At 45.5% G+C, this 23,922-nt stretch overlaps 1 protein-coding gene across 1 annotated transcript in view; it reads right to left on the bottom strand.

Annotated features, from left to right (window-relative positions):
* The window catches only part of RRAS2 (RAS related 2), a 67,296-nt gene that overhangs the window by 7,638 nt on the left and 35,736 nt on the right, over positions 1 to 23,922 (bottom strand). The window contains exons 2-4 of the mRNA XM_060177123.1: positions 11,633 to 11,720; positions 10,212 to 10,314; positions 9,934 to 10,042 (exon numbers count right to left, since the gene is read on the bottom strand). Coding sequence (XP_060033106.1) covers positions 9,934 to 10,042; positions 10,212 to 10,314; positions 11,633 to 11,720 — 300 coding nt within the window. The remainder of the gene's footprint in view (positions 1 to 9,933; positions 10,043 to 10,211; positions 10,315 to 11,632; positions 11,721 to 23,922) is intronic.

Genomic DNA, 23,922 nt, shown 5'->3' with positions numbered 1-23,922 from the left:
ACAACAACAATAATAACTACAACGATAAAACGAGCAACAAAAGGGAATAATATTTTTAAAATTTTTTAAAAACAAAAAATAGCGGAGGGGAAGATAGCATAATGGTTATGCAAACAGACTCTCATGCCTGAGGCTCCAAAGTCCCAGGTTCAATCCCCCACACCACCATAAGCCAGAGCTGAGCAGTGCCCTGGTTAATCTACAGGGATACAGAGGTCACACAGGCTCCTACACTGAATATGGGCCCCAGATCACATCAAATTGATGGGGTTTACAGTCAACAATATTTATACACCTTTCCATATTAGGGAGCTACTCTCTTCCCTGACCCAGCTTTCTGGTCCTTCTGCCAGCCATGACATCACCTCCCCAGACAATAATTAGTATCCATGTGCATATCAGATTTCAGGTTCAGGCAAAAAAAAAAAACCTAGTATAGCCACAGGCCCTTTGGAATATAACTAAAATATGCCTATGAGCTATCTACAAAAGAGACACCCCCCCTCCTCAACTCTCCATCTGCACTATTCCAGCCTTTAGGTCCATGATTGGTCAACAATGTGTTTGGCCTTGTATGTTAACTCTCTTTTCAGCCACCAGGTTCCAGATGCCAGCATGATGCCGACCACACTTCCCTGGACAGACAACCCCAGCAATGTGTCCTGGAGCCCCGCTTCCCCAGAACCCCATCCCACTAGGGAAAGAGACAGACAGACTGGGAGTATGGATCGACCAGTCAGCGCCCATGTTCAGCGGGGAAGCAATGACAGAAGCCAGACCTTCCACCTTCTGCACCCCACAGTGACCCTGGGTCCATGCTCCCAGAGGGATAAAGAATAGGAAAGCTATCAGGGGAGGGGAGGGGATACGGAGTTCTGGTGGTGGGAATTGTGTAAAGTTGTACCCCTCTTATCCTACGGTTTGGTCAATGTTTCCTTTTTTATAAATAAAATTTTAAAAATAAATAAAAGATAAAATAAAAAAACAAAACAAAATATGTTACAGGAAGAAAGAAAAATAAGTATCTGAGACAACCTAATTTCAGTAAATTATCTTGAGGAAGGGAGGAAGGGAGGAAGGGAGGAAGGGAGGAAGGAGCGAGCAAGCTTGATTTGGCAGGAAATGTATGACCTTGGAATAGATGGCAGAAGTGGTGCTGGTACCAAGCTGCAGCTACAACCCTGGTGGGAGTTAGAGAACCAGACAGTCACTCTGGCATGGACATAGCAGGGGACTGAACCTGGGACCTCATGCCTGAGAGTCTAGTGTCTTAGCCACTGCACCACCTCCCGGGCTGCTAGCCCCCATCAATATTCGAGTCATTGTTCAATGCAGAATGAATGGTGACCAGTCACTCAATCCTTTGGTCTTTTTCAGATTTCAACAGTGGTGCTTCCTCCTCGCTATCAATTCAAACTCAGATCATGCTTTCAAACTCAGCACAAGCCTTATCTCTTCCAAATAACTTTTTAAAAAAAAAAATGTCTGGTGGAAGAGGCAGCGTAATGGTCTTGCAAACAGGCAGGTTAGTCACACACCGCCATGAAGCAAAGCAGTGGGCTGGGGTTAAAACAAAAAAAGTCTTTGTTTTATTTTAATGAGCGAGTGAGCGAGAGACAGGAAGGGAGGCACTAGGGCAGTGCTCAGCTCTCTGGTTTATTTATTTTTTAAAGAGCAGTGAGTGTTATCACACTGTCTTCCAAGAATAGAAAACACAGTTTTTACACATATTTTTTTGGTTAAGAAACCTCTCCCCATGTGTAAAGCCGCTCACATGCAGCGTGCCCGTAACATTTCTAACTACAAAACAGAGAGCCAGGAGCCAGGTGCTAGTCACCATTCCGAAGGACCCAGGTTCACACCCCTGCCCCCATCTGCAAGGGGCACTTCACAATGGTGCAGCAAGTACCACTGGTGTCTGCTGCCCTCCCAATCTCCCCGCCCTTCTCAGTTCTCTCTGTCCTGTCAGAGAAAGAGAGAGAGGATGGCAGGGAGGGGGGGAACCAGAAAGAGCACTGCCACTACCAAAACAAATAAAAATGAAGGGGTAAAAAAAAAAAAATCACACAAACAAAGGCCACAGCGCTATGAAGCCAGAGATCAGCAGACGCCTGAAAAGTCTATGAGCACAGATCTCCTAGAGGTGCCTGACCTCAGATTACTCTGTCAAGATGAAAAGTACCAAGTCTCATCTTGGAGACAGATGGCCTGAGGCCTAGTCAGAAATAACTTGCTGGGAATCGGGCGGTAGCGCAGCGGGTTAAGCGCAGGTGGCGCAAAGCACAAGGACTGGTCTAAGGATCCCAGTTCGAGCCCCCAGCTCCCCACCTGCAGGGGAGTCGCTTTGCAGGCGGTGAAGCAGGTCTGCAGGTGTCTGTCTTTCTCTCCCCCTCTGTCTTCCCCTCCTCTCTCCATTTCTCTCTGTCCTATCCAACAACGACGACATTAATAATTAAAACAATAAAAACAACAAGGGCAACAAAAGGGAATAAATAAAATAAAATAAAATAAAATAAAATAAAATAAAATAAAATAAAATAAAAAAGAAATAACTTGCTTTACATGTGGGAGTCTCCAGTGGCACCCAATTCCACGTCACAAATGAGTGGAAGTAGTAATCCATAATCCTAGGGCCTTATCTAATACTATACCCTGTCAAACAGACATAGTCGGAAGTACAATTTGACCTGGACAGAGCTGGGTTTAGTCAGATTATTAACAGCTATTCACCTGGTAGAGCAGACAGGTGTTATAATGGGCAAGGCCCGAGGCTCAGTCCTCTGGCCCCCGCCCGCAGGGGTAAAGCTTCACGAGTGAAGCAGTGCTGCAGGTTTCTGTCTCTCCCCATCTATATCTCCCCTGCCCCTCTACTCTAAAGTTCTCTCTGTCTCTATTTAATCAATAATTTTAAAGATCTGCAATACCCACGATTGTATCAAGTTAATGATAATCAACTTAGTTATGTTTACGGACGCAAAGCTTGCTGGTTTTCAGATGGAACTGTTATTTAGAAAGAAATCGTCCTACGACACCAAGTCTAGAGTTACTGATGCTTTGGTTTGTTGACTTGACAGATAATTAAACTGAGTGGTTATCTTTGCTGTGTGTATTAAAGATAGAGGACGAAGAGATTAACTGGTCACACCCGAGAACCCCTTATGATATTTATATTCAGTGGCTGACGGCCTTTTTAGATGCAGAAAGGGCACAAACAGACATTAAGAATCTTATTCTATTTTTTCCCCTGGAGGCGAGTGTTTCTTTTTTTAGGGGAACGCTGGGGCACACTGGGATTCAGGTGCTGACAGAAATGGGAGTCAGTGCACTTGGGTTTCTACTGAGGCTGTTGGAAATGTCAGGACATACCTTTGCATAGAAAGATACATCACTGAGAGTCAGGCGGTGGTGCAGCAGGTTAAGCGCATATGGCGCAAAGCGCAAGCACCGGAGTAGGGATCCGGGTTCGAGCCCCCAGCTCCCAACCTGCAGGGGAGTTGCTTCACAGGCGGTAAAGCAGGTCTGCAGGTGTCTGTCTTTCTCTCCCCCTCTGTCTTCCCCTCCTCTCTCCATTTCTCTCTGTCTTATCCAACAACGATGACATCAAATAATAACTACAACAACAATAAAAAACAAGGGCAACAAAAAGGAAAATAAATAAATTTTTAAAAATTAAAAAAGAAGGGAGTCGGGCTGTAGTACAGTGGGCTAAGCGCAGGTGGCGCAAAGCACAAGGACCAGCATAAGGATCCCGGTTCGAGCCCCGGCTCCCCACCTGCAGGGGAGTCGCTTCACAGGCGGTGAAGCAGGTCTGCAGGTGTCTATCTTTCTCTCCTCCTCTCTGTCTTCCCTTCCCTCTCTCCATTTCTCTCTGTCCTATCCAACAACAACAACAACAATAATAACTACAACAATAAAACAACAAGGGCAACAAAAGGGAATAAATAAATATAAAAGAAAAAAAATTTTTTTAATTTAAAAAGAAAGAAAAATACATCATTGCTTTTTCAAAGACCCAGTGTTACTGCCAGTATGAGAGGATTCCTTTCTTGAATTAACTGTAGCCACTAGCACCTAGCAATGGGGGAAAGAGAAACAAAAGGAAGCCAGGGAGGTGAGAGGGTAAAGATGACCAAACAACAACAAAGTTGTCAGTCCTAGGCAGGGCTGCTGAGTGAAATACAAGGAGCTTGAAATCAGATAAATCATGAGATTCACAGTTCAAGTTCACCTGCCTCCAGTTATCAAATTTCAGAATCAATACGGTCATATTTACCTACTTTTATACTTCAGAAAGGGCAAGAAATCATTTATCTTTTCTTTCTACACAGTAAAGCTAATTCGATACAATAAAAAAATGATTGCTTAATCTCCTAAGGAGTCAAGTACGTGATAATACTAGCCGCTTAAGACTCTAGAGATCTCTTTTAATACAAACTTCAGTTACTTAATTGTTTCCTATGGCTCTGCGCTGGTGCCTGAAAAAAAGACATGCAATCGGCATAAGGATCCCGGTTCGAACCCCAGCTCCCCACCTGCAGGGGAGTCCCTTCACAGGCGGTGAAGCAGGTCTGCAGGTGTCTGTCTTTCTCTCCTCACTGTCTTCCCCTCCTCTCTCCATTTCTCTCTGTCCTATTCAACAACGACAACAACAATAATAACTACAACAATAAAACAACAAGGGCAACAAAAGGGAATAAATAAATAAAATAAATATTAAAAAATAAATAAATAAAATAATAAAAATAAAAATAATAAAAAAGACTTCCAAAGTTCAAGGCCCCCAGCCCCCACCTGCAGGGGGAAAGCTTCATGAACAGTGAAGCAGTAATACAGGTGACTCTCTCCCGTCCCCTCTTCATTTCTCTCTATCTCTATGGGAAGGGAGGGACAGAGGGGGAAGGAAGGAAGGAAGGAAGGAAGGAAGGAAGGAAGGAAGGAAGGAAGGAGAGAAAAAAAGAAATAAAAAGGTCATCTGAAGCGGTGGGCTAAATGTGCAAGAACTGAGTCCCAGCAACCACACTGGGAATCTGGGGGCAAACTGAAAAAGTACTGAGGGCTCAGGACAGTGGACACCTGGACAGACACACTGTACACAGGTTACCATGGGCAGGGACAGACAGACACACTGCACACAGGTTACCATGGGCAGGGACAGACAGACACACTGCACACAGGTTACCATGGGCAGGGACAGACAGACACACTGCACACAGGTTACCATGGGCAGGGACAGACACACTGCACACAGGTTACCATGGGCAGGGACAGACAGACACACTGCACACAGGTTACCATGAGCAAGGACTCACGCTTGAGCTCCCGTCCCCACCCCACCAGCAGGAAGGACACCTCATAAGTGGTAACGCAGGTCCGCAGGTCCCCACTCCCTATCTCCATTTCTCTCTGTCACAGCCAGTAAGACAGAAAGGGGAGTAAGGGGCGGGGACTGCCCCAGGAGCAGAGGGTTCATAGTGCCAGCACCAAGTCTCAGCAATAACTCTGATGCAAAAAAATAATAATAAATACAGGGAGTCGGGCTTTAGCGCAGTAGATTAAGCGCAGGCGGCGCAAAGCGCAAGGACCTGTGTAAGGTTCCCGGTTCAAGCCCCCGGCTCCCCACCTGTAGGGGAGTCGCTTCACAAGCAGTGAAGCAGGTCTGCAGGTGTCTGTCTTTCTCCCCCTCTCTCTGTCTTCCCCTCCTCTCTCCATTTCTCTCTGTTCTATCCAACAATGACGACATCAATGATGACTACAACAATAATAAAAAAAACAGCAAGGACTACAAAAGGGAATGAATAAATAAATAATAAAAAACATATAAAAATAAATAAATACAATAGTCAGTTAATACTGGATGGATGGATGGATGGATGGATGGATGGATGGATGGATGGATGGACGGACCAAGTGAAGAAAGCTAAAGAGGTCAAAGGTAAATAGGCAAAGCCTCCTCTGGCTTCCTTATTCCTCAGTAAGTCCTGATTCTTGAGAACAAATAGCAGGAAGGTTCTATCACAGACATAAATTCAAATAATATGAGGGGATTAGCATTTACTATCTAGAGAAAAGAGGCAGGAAGCTAGACAAAGTCCAAAGGAACAAGTCAAAGAGAGAGAAGGAAAAAAAAAAAGAATGAGCTAGGCTGTTAACTATGAAAACATCAGACTGATAGTACTAAGAGCAAAAAGTATTTGGGGGAAGGGGGCTGAGGGAAGGTGGGTCCACCGGGACCCCCTGTGTCCGTCCTACCCAAGTCCGGTTAGTGGAAAAAGGAGTGTGGAGACACCGGAGGGCAATGGCTTCAACTCTGGAAAGATACAGGCAGCTAGAGTAATGGTTATGCAGAGAGATTTTCATACCTGAGGCTCCTATGCCCCAGGTTCAATTCCCCACCCCACCACATAAGCAGTGCTCCGGTAAGAAAGGGGAAGGAGGGAGGGAGGGAGGGAGGGGAAGCATGCTTCTGTCTTCGTGCATCCAAAGCCTAGAAGTATATGGACCCATGTTCCAGAGCGCCTAGAACTTACCCAACGAGAGGAAGAAGGGTCAACAAAAGGCACTGGGAGGCAGAGTGGATACATCTAGAGCTAAATAAATTGTTTCAAAAAGGAGGATGTAAGCGAGTGTGTCAGACATGAACTGACTCCTGCACAAGCCGTGACCTTGACGGGGCCCTGCAGGCCCAGAAGTCAGTGCCAGCCAGGACAGCGAGACAGAAAGCACAGAGCAAATGTGGGGAAGCCCTTTCAAGGAGCTTTCCTGTTAAGGAGCAACAGTGAGGGGGTGTCTGTTCAGAGATCAGTGTGAGAATAAGAGACCATCACCGCTGCAAACTTTGTGTGGGATAGTGGGAATGCTAACAGTAAGACAGAAATAGAAAAACTGGCGGGGGGGGGGGGGAATGATAGCTAGGAATGAGACTTCGAGTTGGTGAAAAGAACAGGATCCCTTGCGTACTGGAGAGCTGGTAATAAGAGAGCGGGCTGCTTGCCCATGTAAGGAGGAGAAGGGAGCAAGAAGAGGTCACACACGCACTTTGGAACAGGCAGGAATTCCTCAGTGAGAGTTAGGAAAGGGAAGGAGGCAGAGACAGAGATGAGACCCAGCCACACTGGTGACCCCGGGAGAACTACTGCAGTCTCCAGTGGAGGGGATGGGACACAGAACTCTATGGAATTATACCCCAATTATAGTACAATTTTGTGAATCAATATTAAATTCCTAATAAAAAAATAGATTTTTTTTAAATGGACAAAAATTCTTTGGGCCTACCCTGAGGGCTGAATCCAGAGAAAGGAGCTGAAAATTACGCTTTAAGACTTCATTTGGGAGTTGGGCGGTAGCGCAGAGGGTTAAGCGCACGTGGCGCAAAGCACAAGGACCGGCGTAAGGATCCCGGTTTGAGTCCCCGGCTCCCCACCTGCAGGGGAGTCGCTTCACAGGCGGTGAAGCAGGTCTGCAGGTGTCTGTCTTTCCCTCCCCCTCTCTGTCTTCCCCGTCTCTCTCCATTTCTGTCTGTCGACGACATCGGTAACAACCACAATAATAACTACAACAATGAAACAACAAGGCAACAAAAGGGAATGAATAAATAAATAAATATTAATAAAAACTTTTTAAAAGACTTCATTTAAAAAAAAAGACTACATTGACTTATTATTCTCCTTTCAATATACATACATCTGAGCTTTTAAGTATATATATATAAGTCATGTCTATATATATATGATTTAGGCAGAGAAATATATGTTACTCCAGGTTGACTTAATCTTTTTCAGGTGATAGAAATAAGCGCCACATTATGAAAATATCAGCAGACAGACACTGTAGCAGTGCTCGATGTACGGAGGACCTAAGTAACTCACAGATTCCTGTCCGTCGCCAAGCACAGAGTCCCCAGCACCCCCCCCCCCAACCTGTCAACACCTAGTCTACAGGAGATTCCTACTCCTGAATGGGTCTGTCACCATCAAGAGCTCTGGAGAAAACCCGTGTTTCACCAGGAGAAAATGCATCTGAGGATGGGAGAGAGCTAGAAGGAGAGAGGAGTATTGTTCACTCCAGGGCTACTCTGTTATAATTTCTCGGGTCCGCTGACATATTAAACGGTTTCCTGTGCTACGAAGGACCAAGGAGAGCAGCAGGCAGGTCCTGCTGGGCAGCACTTAATAGCCGAGGCTCAGAAACCCTGAAGGAAATGGGTAAAAAATAAAGTAAAATTTAAAAATAAATGGTCTATTCTAGGTTTAAGATGTGAGCCAATGCCAATTCTGTGTTCTAAATTATTTCAAGTTGCTTATACTGGTTTGGAATGAACATCAATCTTTTTAGTTTTCTATCATTCAAATTTGAAGGAGGTATTATAGACAAAAATGGAAAAATGATGTATAAAATCTATACCAATTATCATCAGTAATCAGTGTTACATAAACATTATATAATTCTCCAAGTCCATGTTTTAAATTTAGTATGTTTTCAAAAAAAATGTTTTTTGAATGGGATAAGGGGCATGAGCAGCAGAATTTATCTTGCATGGGCAATGTCCTGGGCTTGATCCCAGGCTATCCATTAAAAATAAAGAAATAAATAGAAAAGAAACCAAAGCTGATGCTCTAAAAACTGTATTTAATGATGCTTACCAGCCATTTTTTCTCAGTGTTTGCATCTGTCAAACAAAAGCTGTTAGAACGGGAGTTGGACGGTAGCGCAGTGGGTTAAACGCAAAGCACAAGGACCGGCATAAGGATCCCGGTTCAATCCCCGGCTCCCCACCTGCAGGGGAGTCGCTTCACAGGTGGTGAAGCAGGTCTGCGGGTGTCTGTCTTTCTCTCCTCCTCTCTGTCGTCCCCTCCTCTCTCCATTTCTCTGTCCTATCCAACAACAACATCAGTAATAACAACAATAATAACTACAACAGTAACACAACAAGGGTAATAAAAGAGAATGAATAAATAAATGTCTTTAAAAAATCTGTTAGAACAAAGAAATATCAACAAAAGCTAAGTAGCTATTATATTCTGAGGGAGACAGACTATTCTATGCTGGGGAGACAGCATAACAGTTCTCCAAAGGACTCTCATGACTGAGGCTCTAAGATCCCAGGTTCAATCCCCATACCATCATAAACCAGAACTGAGCAGTGCTCTGGTGGCTCTCTATCCTCCCCCGCTCCCTGCACTCCCCCACACACTTCTCTTCCTCTCTATCCCTCTCTCCTAAAATAAATAAATAAAATATTTTAAAACAAACTATTATATTCCAAATGTGAGTTCAGACTAAAGAAGATTCTCCAAGTAATGGCAAGCCTGAATTAATTCATTTATATCTGATTTTGTTCCCTACCACACAAAGATAAAAATGTACACCGAAAAATTTAAAGTGCAAGGTGAATGGGTAACAAAATGAATTTAAATTAACCTGCAGCTAAATCAGGTAAAAAAAAACAAAAAAAAGAAAAGAAAAGAAAAAAAATTAAGGTTACTGGGTGTTAGAGCCAGTCACTATGAAGAATTAACAGAAAACTGATTTCTAATAGGGCTTTGGGGAAATCCAAGACTGCAATTTTAATCAGACACTGTCTCTAAAGAGGATAATTCAGTATTAGTACTGACTACATTAAGTCTCTAGGGACAACTTTAAGATGATCTTACTAAATCAGAATGCTGGGTGTTTGTTAACCAAGAGAAAAAATAACACCTTAGTGGGCTGCAAACACTTGTTTGCTTAAAGACCACTAGATTTCTAAGTAAAAACGTGAAAATTAAATTCCCTAAGTCTACTTCTTTTTCAATTCTAACTTATTATGTCTTTTTTTTTTTTAACCCAATGCGCCAACCCCCCTTGCAGTTTATCATGGAGTTTCCAATTACTTCACGGAACATAATTTACATGATTATAAACGACTGGTTTCCAAGCGACAAAATGCTTCCTCACCTGTCTTTGATGATCCAGATCTGCTTTATTACCAATTAAAATCATTGGGAACTCATCACGATCCTTCACTCTGAGAATTTGTCTTTGAAACTTATAGATTTCTTCAAAACTAAAACCACAAACAAATTCAGTTTGGTCAAGCATCAGAGATCGTCAAATTCCATGCCCCACTTAGTATTTTACGTTTTCTGTTTTTTTCTTACTAAGACAAGAATAACCAATGTCAATAAAATCACGATATAGACAACAGTGCGTCTACATTTAATATTCATACAAACCTGCCTCTGTCTGTGACTGAAAAAACCAACAGGAAACCCTCGCCAGTTCTCATGTACTGTTCTCTCATGGCTCCAAACTCTTCCTGTCCTGCTGTATCCAGAACTGAAGAAAAAACAAAAGGGGGAGGGGAGAAAATTGTGTGTGTGTGTGTGTGTGTGTGTGTGTGTGTTTTCATCTTATCAACAGCTTCTCCACAAGGCAAGCCCAGTTAATACAAGAAGGCATCTGTGTCATGTAACAAATCAATCTCCTCTTACTTACTTTATTCCCACACTGAAAACAAATGTATTTTTAACAGCAGGCAGTTTGAGTTACCTTCATCAGCACAGATTTTTGCTGTTAGAGTAATCAGCATGCCAACTACAAGGTTAGGAATAACAGACACATCTAGCAGGTGGAGTTGGATCAATTCTGAAGTCACTTAAACTGGCTCATCTCTTCCCTCCAAGAAAAGAACTAAAAAAAGTTCTTGGCGGTCTGGAAGGTGGCGCAGTGCGTAAAGCACGTGGACTCCCAAGCCGAAGGTCCCAACTTCAATCCCCAGCAGCACGTGTACCAGTGATGATGCCAGTGATGACGTCTGGTTCTGGTTCTGGTTCTGTCTCTCTCTCTCCCTCCCTCCCTCGTCTCCCTCATGAATAAATAAAATCTTTTTTAAAAAGTTATTGAATGTCCCTTTACATTCAAAAAAGAAATGCTAGGTCTACCCCTCACATAGCACTGAGGGTGGTGGCAGAAACGAACACGTCTCTCTGATGCTGTGAATGCAAGAATCACACATACTAAACCAGGGTTCTCTTTAGTGGCAAAGAAGAGTGTAGGTAAGACACTGTTTGCAAAAGGCTCTCTGTGCTCTTCATCTAAGCAAATACTGGAGCTTTTCTGTATTCACTTTACCCACTTTAACCTTTACCAAAGGACAAAAAAAAGCACTCGGGTCTGACCCAGTCATCCTAAGAAATACAACCTCAACAATCTGCTATCGCAAGATCAATTTCGCATGCGCATCCTAGTGACTGTCTTCAAAGACCACCTTGGCTAAGGTACACTTAAGCAGGCCAATGGGCAGTTTCATGAACCAAAACTGAAACGTGCTGGCATGCCTGCCTGGGCACACACATTACCCACGTTCAAACCCTCAGCCGCCCTCCAGCAGGGGGGGAAAAGCTTCCCAAACTCTGAAGCAGTAACACTTTCTCAGGCTCCCTCGCGCCCTACCTCCCTCACCCTCCCTTCTCAATTTCTGTCTGTTCTGGCTAAAACAAGATGGGCTATGATAATACTCAATACCACATTACGTGTTTCAACCAAATGTTGTTAGGGGTGTTATCTCAGTTGTAGTATTAAGCTAGAAACACGCCGGGTCTCGCGCTTTACAAAATACAGTACGTGAAGGATGAAATCAAGGAGGGTGACTTACTATCTAGCCGGGCGGCTCTGTCGTCTACCACGCACTGCTTGGTGTAGGAATCCTCAATGGTCGGGTCGTAATCCGTCACAAAGTAAGACTGCAGAGAAGCAAAGCCACTTTCTTTTTAAGTGAATGTTTTATGTGCCTACCCAAGTACCCACATAATTTTATCAAACCCCTCTTACCCGGGATGAGTATGTTTTCGAGGTACCGACAGAATCCTGCTATGTTTATTCCTTGTTAAAACGAGTCTGTTCAGAGCGCCTTCCGAACAGACAAAAGATACCGCTAACGAATCTCTCTCCGCTTCCTTACACTTCGATTTGTTCTCTTTTCAGCTGCCTTGTATCTTAGCAGAAAGTAAGGTGACCTCAGATCTCTTTTTTATTTGTAGGCTCTCAAACTTAATTCCTTTACTTTTATTTGTTGTTATTTATTGGATAAAGACAGAGGAATCAAGAGGGGTGGCGGAGATAAAGGAGAAAGACACACGCCCGCACGACTTCTCCACTCATGAAGCTTTCCTTCCACAGGTGGGGTCTGGGGGCCTTAACTCAGACCTTTGTGCACTGTAACCTGTGCTCTCAGTCAGGTGAGCCACCGCCCGGCCCCTTCAAACATATTCTTTTTTTTTTTTATTTTTTTTCTTTTTACCTCCAGGGTCATTGCTGGGGCTCTGGGGCTCAGTGCCTACACTATGAATCCACTGCTCCTGGAGGCCACTTTTTCATTTTTGTTGCCCTTGTTGTTTATTGTTGTTGTTATTATTGTTGTTGTTGTTGTTGTCACTGTTGTTGGATAGGACAGAGAGAAATGCAGAGAGGGAGAGAGAAAAAGAGACACCTGCAGACCTGCTTCACTGCCTGTGAACCCGCAGGTGGGTTGGGGGGCTCGAACCAGGATCCTTATGCTGGTCCGCTTAACCTGCTGCACTAGTACCTGGCCGCCCTTTTTAAATTTTTATCTTTCTTATTCTATTATCAAAGTTCTAAAATCATTATGAGAAAGGACAGTCAAGGTGTCAGAGACAGGGAGTGAAGAATCTTAACCATCTTCTCAAAAGCTCTGGATTCCATTTCACAATGTTTGTTTTGTTTTGTTTTGTTTTGGGATAGAGATGGAGACAGAGAGATGGAGAAGAATAAACACCCACTGCCCTGCTTCACCACATATGAAGCTTTTCCCTTGCAGGTGGGGACCAGGTGCTTAAACCTAGATCCTTGCACATGGTAATCTGAGCGCTACCAGACACACCACCAGCTGGCCTTGGCATTTATTTCAGTTTCTTTTAATTTCTTTATTCCCTTTTCTTGCCCTTGTTGTTTCATTATTGTAGTTATTGATGTCGTTGTTGTTGGATAGGACAGAGAGAAATGGGGAGAGGAGGGGAAGACAGAGAGGGAAAGAGGAAGAGAGACACCTGCAGACCTGCTTCACCACCTGTGAAGCGACTCCCCTGCAGGTGGGGAGCCGGGGCTCGAACCAGAATCCTTACGCCGGTCCTTGTGCTTTGTGCCACGTGCGCTTAACCAGCTGCGCCTCTGCCTGACTCCCAGTTCTCTCTTTAAAAAAAAGCCAGTAGGAGCAGTGGGGCTGTGTAGGCACCAAGCCCCAGAGGTAACCAATCAGAAATAAACAAACAACAGCCTTGACCTAAGAATGTGCTCCCCCTCCCCCCCTTTTTTTAAACAGTTCACTAATGTAAATATTCATATTTCTTTCTTACATGTTGTTTTTTCCGTTCCAATTATGACTTTATTGAGAAGATGTTGCTTTACAGGATCCACCTTCACACACCTCCCAGCACACCTCACCCCGCTGTGATCCCACACCTCCCAGCACACCTCACCACACTATTATTCCACCACAGGGACCTGGGCCCCAACGCCCGCTTCTCCCTTCTTACAAAGGAGCAGTAACTGGGACACTGACATCATCCTCCCTTGTTCTGAGAAGCAAGGATGCTCTTCCTTCATGGCCTATTTTCTCTCGGGCTCCTTACAAAATCTGAAGGAATGATTTAAAGACAGAGAGCTTCGTGCTGGAGTGACTCTGAAGGCGATAAGCCATTCTTCGGGCAAGAACTCCTGGCAGCTGAGCCTGCTGGCTCCAGAGACACAGCGGTCAGATATGGCAACCCTGGGCAGAGGCCTAGGAAACAGGGCAGCAACTCAAAAGTGACCATCAAGATGAGAGAGAAAGAAAGAGAGAGAGAGCATGTGTCTGCCCGCTACAGTGAGTTTACATATTTTATTCCTGAAAGACATTTATACTTTGTTAGTATTTTAGTAATAAATTCAATCCCAGAAACCAATATCCAGAATTCTAGTTCCCCCTTGGTGGTTACAGTTAAATGTATGAAGTATAAAACAAAGACTGTAGGGGACCAAGCAGTAGCGTGCTGGGCTAAGCAGACATAGTCCGAAGCACAGGGACCGGTGCAAGGATCCCAGTTCAAACCCCCAGCTCCCCACCTGCAGGCGAGTCGCTTCACAAGCGGTGAAGCAGGTCTGCAGGTGTCTGTCTTTCTCTCCTCCTCTCTGTCTTCCCCTCCTCTCTCCATTTCTCTCTGTCTTATCTAACAACAGCAACAGCAGTGACAATAACAGAAGCAATAACAATGGAAAAAATGTCGGCAGGAGCAGTGGATTCGAAGACTGTAAAAGAAACATTCATCAACAGAAGCAGTTTTCACTGGAAAGCCAGCTTCTATCACTTCCCTGTCCCCGTTAGAAAAGATACAAATGGTCACGAATGCTCTTATCTCTTCAAAAAGTAAATACAACCAGCGACAAAATTTGTAGCCATTCCTCTGAACAAGTTAAGCTGCTGTCTTATAACAGTAAGTCGGACACAGCGGGCTGTCTCTGCCTTTTTCAGACCAGTTTCCTGAAACACGTTTCTCCACAGTGGGCTGGTTTTCCTTGTCGCTTTTCACCCTGAATTTTCACTGAATAGACTCAGTGCGTGCTGAACCTGATGCACTGTCTCTCCCTCTAGGTCTGAAATATACTGAGCAGATACTTCATTCAAATGTCGAGTCATGCCTGAGCAGAATCCTTTCATTGTGATGACGGCTTTGCTACCAGGCACCTAATTTAGACACTAGCACATGTAAAATATTGTTGGCCTAAGCAGCTTTGAGACCCATGAAAATGGGGGTGGTGGTGGGGGGGGGGGGTTTGACACCTAAGGGCTATTTAAGTTCCATGTTATCTCTGGAGGTCTTGGGTTATTGAAACCTTAAGAATGTTGCCACTTTGCTAATAACATTTATTCCAATCGTTAATTTTCTGAAAAGTTAGTTGTTGGGATTTCTAGATACTCAGGCTCGAACCCGGATCCTTGTGCACTATAACATGCACGCTCAATCAGGTGTGCCACCACCCAGCCCCCAGGTGTCTGTCTTTCTCTCCCCCACTCTGTCTTCCCCTCCTCTCTCCATTTCTCTCTGTCCTATCCAACAACGACGACATCAATAACAACAACAATAACTACAACAATTAAAAAAAGGGCAACAAAAGGGAAAATAAATAAATAAATAATATTTTTTTAAAAAGAAATCAGTTTTTAATAAGAGTACTGAATGGTGAGGCAAGTGACTTTTTTACCCTAGCAGCTGCCGGACAGGACAGTAATAACGCCTTGTGAAGAAGATAAAATGAAGTAAGACATATAAGTGTCCAACACGTACCGATGAGATCAGTAATCAACCATAATAATCACTGCACGATTTTTTGTTTTTTTGTTTTTTCGGAGCCACACAGATGGTATGAACTAGTCGTTACTCAAGACTGAAGACTCGCTAACCCGAGAACAGCTGTAACGATTCCAGTCCAAGTCACGCATGGGACCTGCTGGTGTTCAAACTGTTGTAACTCAAAGAGGAAAGAAAACGTCCCAGCTGGGGTTCTGGAAGCACTGTCTCAATCCAGGTGACAGTTACACGGGTACAGACACCTGCAGAAAGGCTGCAGGCTGCACACTGAGGGTCTGTGCTGTCCTCTGCCCACGTGTGGACCGCGCGTCGGTAAAGTGGTTCTGCGTCTGATCTGATGGCTTTTCTGCTGCGGGGGAGTCAGCGGCTGCGGTGTAGAGCGCAAGACCATTCTAGGTTCATCTGTGCCAGTTCAGAGTTTTGATTCTTTTTTTTTTTAATTCCTTATGTATTTACTATTGGATAGAGTCAGAGAGAAGTTGAGAGGGGAGAGGGAGATACAGAGGGAGAGAGAGACAGAGAGACACCTGCAGCCCTGCCTCATCACTCGTGATGCTTTTCCCCCTGCAGGTGGGGGCCAGGGGCTTGAACCCGGGTCCTTGTGCACTGTAATGTGTGCGCTCAACCAGGTGCACCGCCACCTGTCCCATAAAGTTTTAACTCTTTTTTTTTTAATTATTTATTTATTCCCTTTTGTTGCCCTTGTTGTTTTATTATTGTAGTTGTTATTGTTGTCATGGTTGTTGGATAGGACAGAGAGAAATGGAGAGAGGAGGGGAAGACAGAAAGGGGGAGAGAAAGACAGACACCTGCAGACCTGCTTCACCGCCTGTGAAGCGACCCGCCTGCAGGTGGGGAGCCAAAGGCTCGAACTGGGATCCTTACGCTGGTCCTTGCGCTTTGCGCCACGTGTGCTTAACCCGCTGCGCTACCGCCGGACTCCCAAAGTTTTAACTCTTAATACCTGAAACCCTTTGGTCAGTTGTCTTTGCTCTCTGGTTTTTATTCATTTGAAAACAATTCAACAAAGTATCACCGGGACAGGATCTGGGTCCTCTGCTTTTACACACATTCCACTGATTGTGCCATAACCAGGGGTAAGAAGAGTGGGGAACGTTAAATGCATTAACCAAAGAACAGAAATAGCATGAAATGCCAGCGCGAGGCTTGTTTAGAAGGCAGTGAGAACATCCGAGCAGTTAAGGCTCCACTTGTGCATGGCAGCTGTACCTTCCCTTCTGAATAGAGAGCCCTGGCATTTTGTCGGAAATAGTCTCTTCTGAAGTTGAAGATTACCAAGCTCAGCCCAGAAAGGCCACTTTGTGACAAAAATCAAGAGAAGAGAGAGGAGAGGAGAGGGAGAGGGAGAGGGAGAGGGAGAGGGAGAGGGAGAGGGAGAGGGAGAGGGAGAGGGAGAGGGAGAGGGAGAGGGAGAGGGAGAGGGAGAGGGAGAGGGAGAGGGAGAGGGAGAGGGAGAGGGAGAGGGAGAGGGAGAGGGAGAGGGAGAGGGAGAGGGAGAGGGAGAGGGAGAGGGAGAGGGAGAGGGAGAGGGAGAGGGAGAGGGAGAGGGAGAGGGAGAGGGGAGGGAGAGGAGAGGAGAGGAGAGGAGAAGCAGGCATGGAACTGCACCATGGGAGAGATCAGGACTGAAGGAGGAAGCGGGGCAGACAGACCAGCGTGCTTGCCTGACCTGACCCCGTGTAAAGGTCCCCTTGGAGAAGTCTCTGGCCGCTGTTCTCGGAGCAAGATGCCTTCTACTTCCAGAGTCAGAGAAACAACTGGATCTCAGCCTCTTCGTGAATGCTAGAGATCGTGGATTAAAGTTTAAAATGAGGGAAGCTCTCCCATTCAGAAAGGGAGATCTGTGCCTTGTGGTCGAGCTCAGTCTGAGTATGGGTTTTAGTAGAGAAAGTCTCGGCTAACGTATGGGACGGAGCGAGCAGAGCTGGTTTTGCCTGACGATATGCCACCAGGTTGCACAGGAGGGACTCAGCATGGCCACCGATGATATGCCACCAGGTTGCACAGCAGGGACTCGACATGGCCACCGTCCCGTCTGAAGAAGCTGACTTAAGGAAGGAGGGAAGGAGAGAAGGGGAGGAAAGAGGGAGCTGGCCTGACTCGTGCATTCTGTGGGCAAGAACGACCACCCACTTCCTCCGTCACAACGCGCCACAGGTGAAGTTGACACAAAGCCACAGGTGATGGACAGAACACAGCCATGACACACAACGGGTCTTAGCAAGCTGCAGCTCCCGGCGCTCACTTCGCATCTTACTCATCCTGCAAGTTCTGAGCTCCACACAGAAATCATTTCAACGTGCTTTGAATTCCTCTTACTCCTGGTGACAAGCATCTAGAATTTTCCCAACTCCAACAGTAACTCTCTCTTATTGCTACAAGCAAGGATTTGGAATGTATGTGTCACTAAGCTTTATATATCACGGTGCTGGTGCTTGAACCACTGCTTGACTTTTCATATAATGAACATATCAATGAAACGCTTCGCTCAGCTCAAACACATCAATGGACACAAAGCTTCCCCTCCAAAGTCCTTCCGTGGACGATTTTTTCTTAGTTTCAGAATTACAGTCAGAGCATGTCGATTTTTTTTTCCAAATCATTTTCCATTTATAAGATCATTCAATCCCACTCTGCCCCAAGAACATTGCAATTTCAATCATGAAATATCATGAACAATGTCCTAATCGCATCCGTCAGTACTCATCTAAATGAAAGTTTCTGGGCTTGCGAGATAGCTCGCTTGGTCAGTCTGCTGCTCTGCCATGTGCGAGAACCAGGTTCGAGCCACGTCTCCATCACATCCACGGAAGTCTGGTTACTTTGTTTTTCTACCTCTGAATAAACAAACAAACAAAGTGAACAAAGTTTCTCCTCCTCCCATACCAAGCTGAGAAGCCTGGTTCTAGGCTGGGGAGTCTGGTGTCTCTCTTTTTTCCTCAACAAGGCTGCCTCGGGCTCTGTCAGGAGCAGGGAGGTGACCTGCACAGGGAGTTGAAAAGGCCACAGTGGTGAAATCTGGCTTCCCTGATTAGTGCTCACAAGGACCTGCAGGCGTTCTGGAAATGGCCCCACAGTATAAACTGGCCATTTACACCTCCAACCCTCAATCCTTAGTTTCCAGGGTGGGGGGTCTTCACCCGGCTCACATCACCTTCTAGGTGGCCAGGTTAACACATCTCCTTTCTGGTGGCTTTGACTTTGTTCCATTCAGAAGCTTGGGGAGACACGACAGTCTTGTATACTCTGTTCTCTTTTTTCTTTTTTAAATTGCCACCACGGTTGTTGATGGGGCTCAGTGCTTGCACTACAATTCACCGCTCCAGGCAGCCAATTTTCCCTTTTTTTAAAATCCCTCTGATTTTTATTTGATAGGAGAGAGAGAGAATTGAGAGGGGAGAAGGGGAAAGATAGGCATCTGCAGACCTGCTTGTGAAGCTGCCTCCCTGCAGGTGGGGAGTGGGGGCTCAAACCCAGGTGATATGTGCGTGGTGATATGTGCACTCGGCTGGGCGTGCCACCGCCAAGCCCTTTCATACTCTTTTAACTTACAGAGCCCTCTACCTTTCTCTCTGCTTTGCTTCCTGGGGTTCTCTGCCCACAGCTTTCCACACTAAACTTTGTGATCCCCAAACACCGGAGAGCGTGTCACATTCTCAGAGCGACCTTATCAGCATGTCCCTTGTCTTTCTGCTTCGGTGGAGGGAGCACCTCTGGCCTCTTGGCTCTACGGACACGAAATGATGACAGAACGGACACAAAACCCACCACACACTAGTAGTGCTCTCCAAAACACTCTTGTCTCAGAAACCTTAGCGCTCCAAACTTTCATTTCCCGAAAGCAGGTGTGGTCTAGGATCATGCAAAACAAGCTTAAGGCCCCCCCCCTCCATGCAAGTCTTAAATGTGAGGGTGATCTGCCAAGTGTTGCTTTATTCTCTTTATTCTCAGTCTTTGGGGGTTCAAGAAACACTAAAATGGGCTGGGCATGCAGTTAAAACCCTGCAGTGTGTGTGTGTGTGTGTGTGTGTGTGTGTGTGTCCGTCCAAGTAGAACAGAGATACCCAAAGCCTAGTTTAGACAATACATCTTGGAGAGCTTCCTGGGAGTTAAGCGATGAACTGTGCACCTAATTAGAATCTCTAAATATTTGCTGTTGGGAAACTCGGTAATTAGGAGGTTCCCGGTAGGGAGCTAGGAGTTGATTTCCCAGAGCACAGCACCAGAGCAGCACCACGTCCTCTGGCAATACTGGAGGAGACTGGAAGAGACAGCGGTGACTGGGGCAGCTGTGAGCCAGAGCCCAGCTCGTGCTGGCAACACTTTTCAACAGCAGCAGCTGTCAAGTCACAGAGAACCTTTGTTCCCTGCAACGCCCGGTTTCAGTCAAACATTTTCAATATGTCAGACATTCCTTTACTCAACTGCATATTTTTCCTGATTTAAATCAGTATTTCACCTACTCTAATACAGGTAACTCCCCAATTTATTTCCCAGAACTCTATGCAGAAAAATAACTAGATAACTAAGAAAATAAATGCTACAAAGTTCTTCCCGTTCTCTGTAACAAAGCTCAAGCAATTCAGTCTCTGTTGTTGACTGCTTCCAGTCACTCTGTCTTATAAGCACTCTCAGTGATAATATACACACCTCTGTATACATTGTCTAACTGCAAATCAATGAGTCTGTACAGGATAAAAAGTACAGTACAGGATAGGGAAGACAGCATAATGGCTACACTTAATATACACAGAGACTCTCATGCCTGAGGCTCCAAGGTCTCAGGGCAGTCTCACGCACCACCATAACTCAGAGCTGAGCAGTGCTCTGGGGACAGATAAGAAGATAGATAGTAAGTGCAAAGCCAACTTACAAAAGCTTTCTTCTGTTATCTGATGCTTATTTGTCCAAGAAATTTTTGTTCTAAGTTTCAAAGATCAGATCACAAAAGCTACCACTGAAGTTCTGGTCAAGTACCACCTCTGAGTTCTAAGCTCTGAAGCAGAATCATTCGTCCTTTCTTAATATATTTTATTTACTTTATTTTCATGAGAGAAGGAGAGGGAGAGGGAGAGAGAGACCAGTGCCCTGCTCAGCTCTGGCTGATGGTGGCGCTTGGAGTGAACCTGACGGTGGAGAGCCTCGGGCCTGAGTCTTTTGCAGAATGCGGTGCTGTGGCTCTCTTTCTCAACTCCGCTCACAGTCGCTGAGGAAGTAAAATGAAGCTTTAAAAAATAAACAAAACCCAATGCAAGCTGCTACTGACAGGTAGGAAGACAAGTGCAGTTTGATTGCAGGCAAAAATCCTCTATTCCTACGACAGTTATAATGTCTAAGTATACAGATCTTTCAAAAAAAAATTACAGGTATGTATTTCCTTGATTTCACTTCTAGAGAAACTTGCCCTGCCGATATATCTGGGTATGTAAGAAATGTGCAGACGACGACTGAATTCTTTTTAATTTAAAAGACTGGAAACAACTTCAAATGTCCTTTACTAAATGGCTGCTTAAACTATGAGTCACTCACTTCATAGAAATTCAGCCATTAAAAATGACTTTCTGGGAGTTGGGCGGTAGTGTAGCAGGTTAAGCGCCCGTGGCATGAAGCGCGAGGACCGGCGTAAGGGTCCAGGTTCAAGCCCCCGGCTCCCCACCTGCTGGGAGTCACTTCACAGGAAGTGAAGCAGGTCTGCAGGTGTCTGTCCTCTCCCCCTCTGTCTTCCCCTCCTCTCTCCATTTCTCTCTGTCCTATCCAACAATGACGACATCAACAATAATAACTACAATTAAAAAAAGGGCAACAAAAGTGAATAAATAAAATAAAATAAAAATTTTTTTTTTAAAAAAAAAGACTTTCCAGGGGCAGCAGAGCGCCGGGCTAAGCGCACATAATGTGAAGTCCAAGGACTTGCGCAAGGATCCTGGTTCGAGCCCCACTCTGCCCCCTCCCCACCTGCAAGGGGGTCACTTCACAAGTGGTGAAGCGGGCCTGCAGTCTCTCCCCATCTTCTTTTCTCTCTCAGTTTCTCTCTATCCTATTCAGCAGCAGAAGCGGCAACAACTACAACAACGGAAAATATAGCCTCCAGGAGGAGCAGTGGGTTAGGCGAGCACGCACCAAGCCCCAGCAACAACCCTGGAGGCCAAAAAAAAAAACCACTCAGCCACTCAGACCGACAGGGATACAGAGGTTACACAGGCTCCTGTGCTGACTATGGGCCTCAGATCAAACTGACGGGGCTCACAGTTAACATTTTTATATACTTTCCCCATATTTGGGAGCTATTCTCTTAACTATGACACCATCTCCCCAGACAATACCCTGGGTCCATCTGCATGTTAGCTGTCAGACTCAGGCAAAAACTAGTAGTCATGGGCCCCTTGGAATAGACCTAAAATAGGCCTACTAGCTTTTTCCAAAATGGAGACCCCACATCTTCATCTGCAACATTCCAGCCTCTAGGTTCATGATTAGTCAACAGTTTGTTCTGCTTTATATCTTAACTCTTTTTCAGCCACCAGGTTCCAGATGCTACCATGATGCCAACCTGACTTCCCTGGGCAGATGGTCCCACCATGTGTCCTGGAGCCCCACCTCCCCAGAGCCCTGCCCCACTAGGGAGAGAGACAGGCTGGGAGTATGGATCCACCTGCCAACGCCCATGTTCAGCGGGGAAGCAATTCCAGAAGCCAGACCTTCCACCTTCTGCATCCCACAGTGACCCTGGGTCCATACTCCCAGAGGGATAGAGAATAGGAAAGCTATCAGGGGAGGGGTTGGTATATGGAGTTCTGGTGGTGGGAACTGTGTGGAGTTGTACCCCTCTTATCCTATGGTCTTGTCAGTGTTCCCATTTTATAAATAAAAACTTTTTTAAAAAGACTTTCCATACCCATTTGGAGGAGTCAGCAACTATGCTGCTGCTAGACACACCGTGTGTTTTGTACATTTGCTTTATGTGCATGAAATGTCTGGGAAGACACACAAGGAACAGCTCTGTTTCCATTGCTGTGGTGAGAACAGGGTTGCTAGGAGATCCCCAAGGAGGGCGACTTTTTGTAGGTTTTGAAACCTGATGCCCAGGAAAGAGGGATGAGGGTAGACGGATCGGAGCTGAGGAGGAAGCCCAGCAGCTAGTCCAGGCTCTGGCACCAGCTCTCCTACTTCTCTCCTTCTTGCCTCCAGGGTTACTGCTACAAATCCACTGCTCCTGGAGGCTATTTCTGTTCCCCTTGTTGTTTATCGTTATCATGATTGTTATTGTTGTTACTGTTATTGTTACTGCTGTCGTTGTTCGATAGGACAGAGAGATACTGAGAGACATGGGGAAGACAGGGGAAGAGAGTAGCTCCCAAATATGGGAAGTGTATTAATATTGTTGACTGTAAACCCCATGGATTTGATATTCCACTTTCTGCACCCCAAAAAGAATTTGTCATACTCCCAGATGGGGAGAAATATTAGGACCAGAAGACTCTGAAACCCAATTCCAGCAGGAGCAATGGGGGGGAGGGGGGAGAAGGAGGAGAAGAAAGGACATTTGCAAGTAGGTGTGACTCAGAAAGGAGGAGATGGCAGGACCATAGAAAAATGGGCAAAATATATATACAGACAGACAGATAGTTACAGAAGTAATAGTCAGCCCCTATCTGTGACCTTGGGAGAACCACTGCAGTTTCCAATAGAGGGAATGGGGACACAGAGCTCTGGGGGTGGGAACGGTGGATTGGACTCCAGTTATCTTGTGGGTTTGTTTGTTTGTTTTTTTTGCCTCCAGGGTTATCACTGGAGCTCGATGCCTGCACTACAAATCCACTACTCCTGGAGGCTATTTTTCCCATGTTGCCCTTGTTGTTATTACTGTTACTGCTATTTTGGTTGATGGACAGGACAGAGAGAAATTGAGAGGAGGGGAAGACAGAAGGGGGGAGAGAAAGATAGACACCTGCAGACCTGCTTCACCGCCTGTGAGGCGACCACCCACCTGCAGGTAGGTAGGGAGGGAGACCAGGGGCTCCAACTGGGATCCTTATATCGGCCCTTGCACTTCAGGCCACGTGCGCTTAACCCGCTGCACTATTGCCCAGCTCCCTATCTTGTAATTTTGTACATCAGAAAAAGGAAGAAAGGGAGGGAGAGAGGGAGGGGAGGAGGAAAGGAAATTGGTTCTCTTCTGAACTTGCTGCCCCATTAGCAGGTAGCCAACAGACTCTCATTAAACTTAGACTTTTGCTCCCAGGAGCCCGGCTGGTTATCTCCTTTCTCACCCCCAGGCCCCTGTCTGTTGCTACCTATGACTACCCCAAACCCTGTTTGAAATTTTCATGTCTTCTAGAGCAAATGGTGGATTCTAACAGCAAGACCCAATGTCAAAGTATGCATTTTCACAGCTGCCATCCTGCTAAATCTGCCTTGGGTTTTACTCACTGATTCAGTCTATAAATGCTAACTGGCCGTGCACAACACAACAGGACCCCAGCACTCACAGGGCTTACAGGTTTTGGGACAGTTGGCCACCGACACACGAACACAATTTAGTGGTGACATGAACTTTGAA

This window comes from Erinaceus europaeus, chromosome 17 (genome assembly GCF_950295315.1).
Source record: "Erinaceus europaeus chromosome 17, mEriEur2.1, whole genome shotgun sequence".
Classification (NCBI taxonomy): domain Eukaryota; kingdom Metazoa; phylum Chordata; class Mammalia; order Eulipotyphla; family Erinaceidae; genus Erinaceus; species Erinaceus europaeus.
Note: the sequence above shows the minus strand (reverse complement) of the source record. Positions and strands in the feature narration are given on the sequence as shown.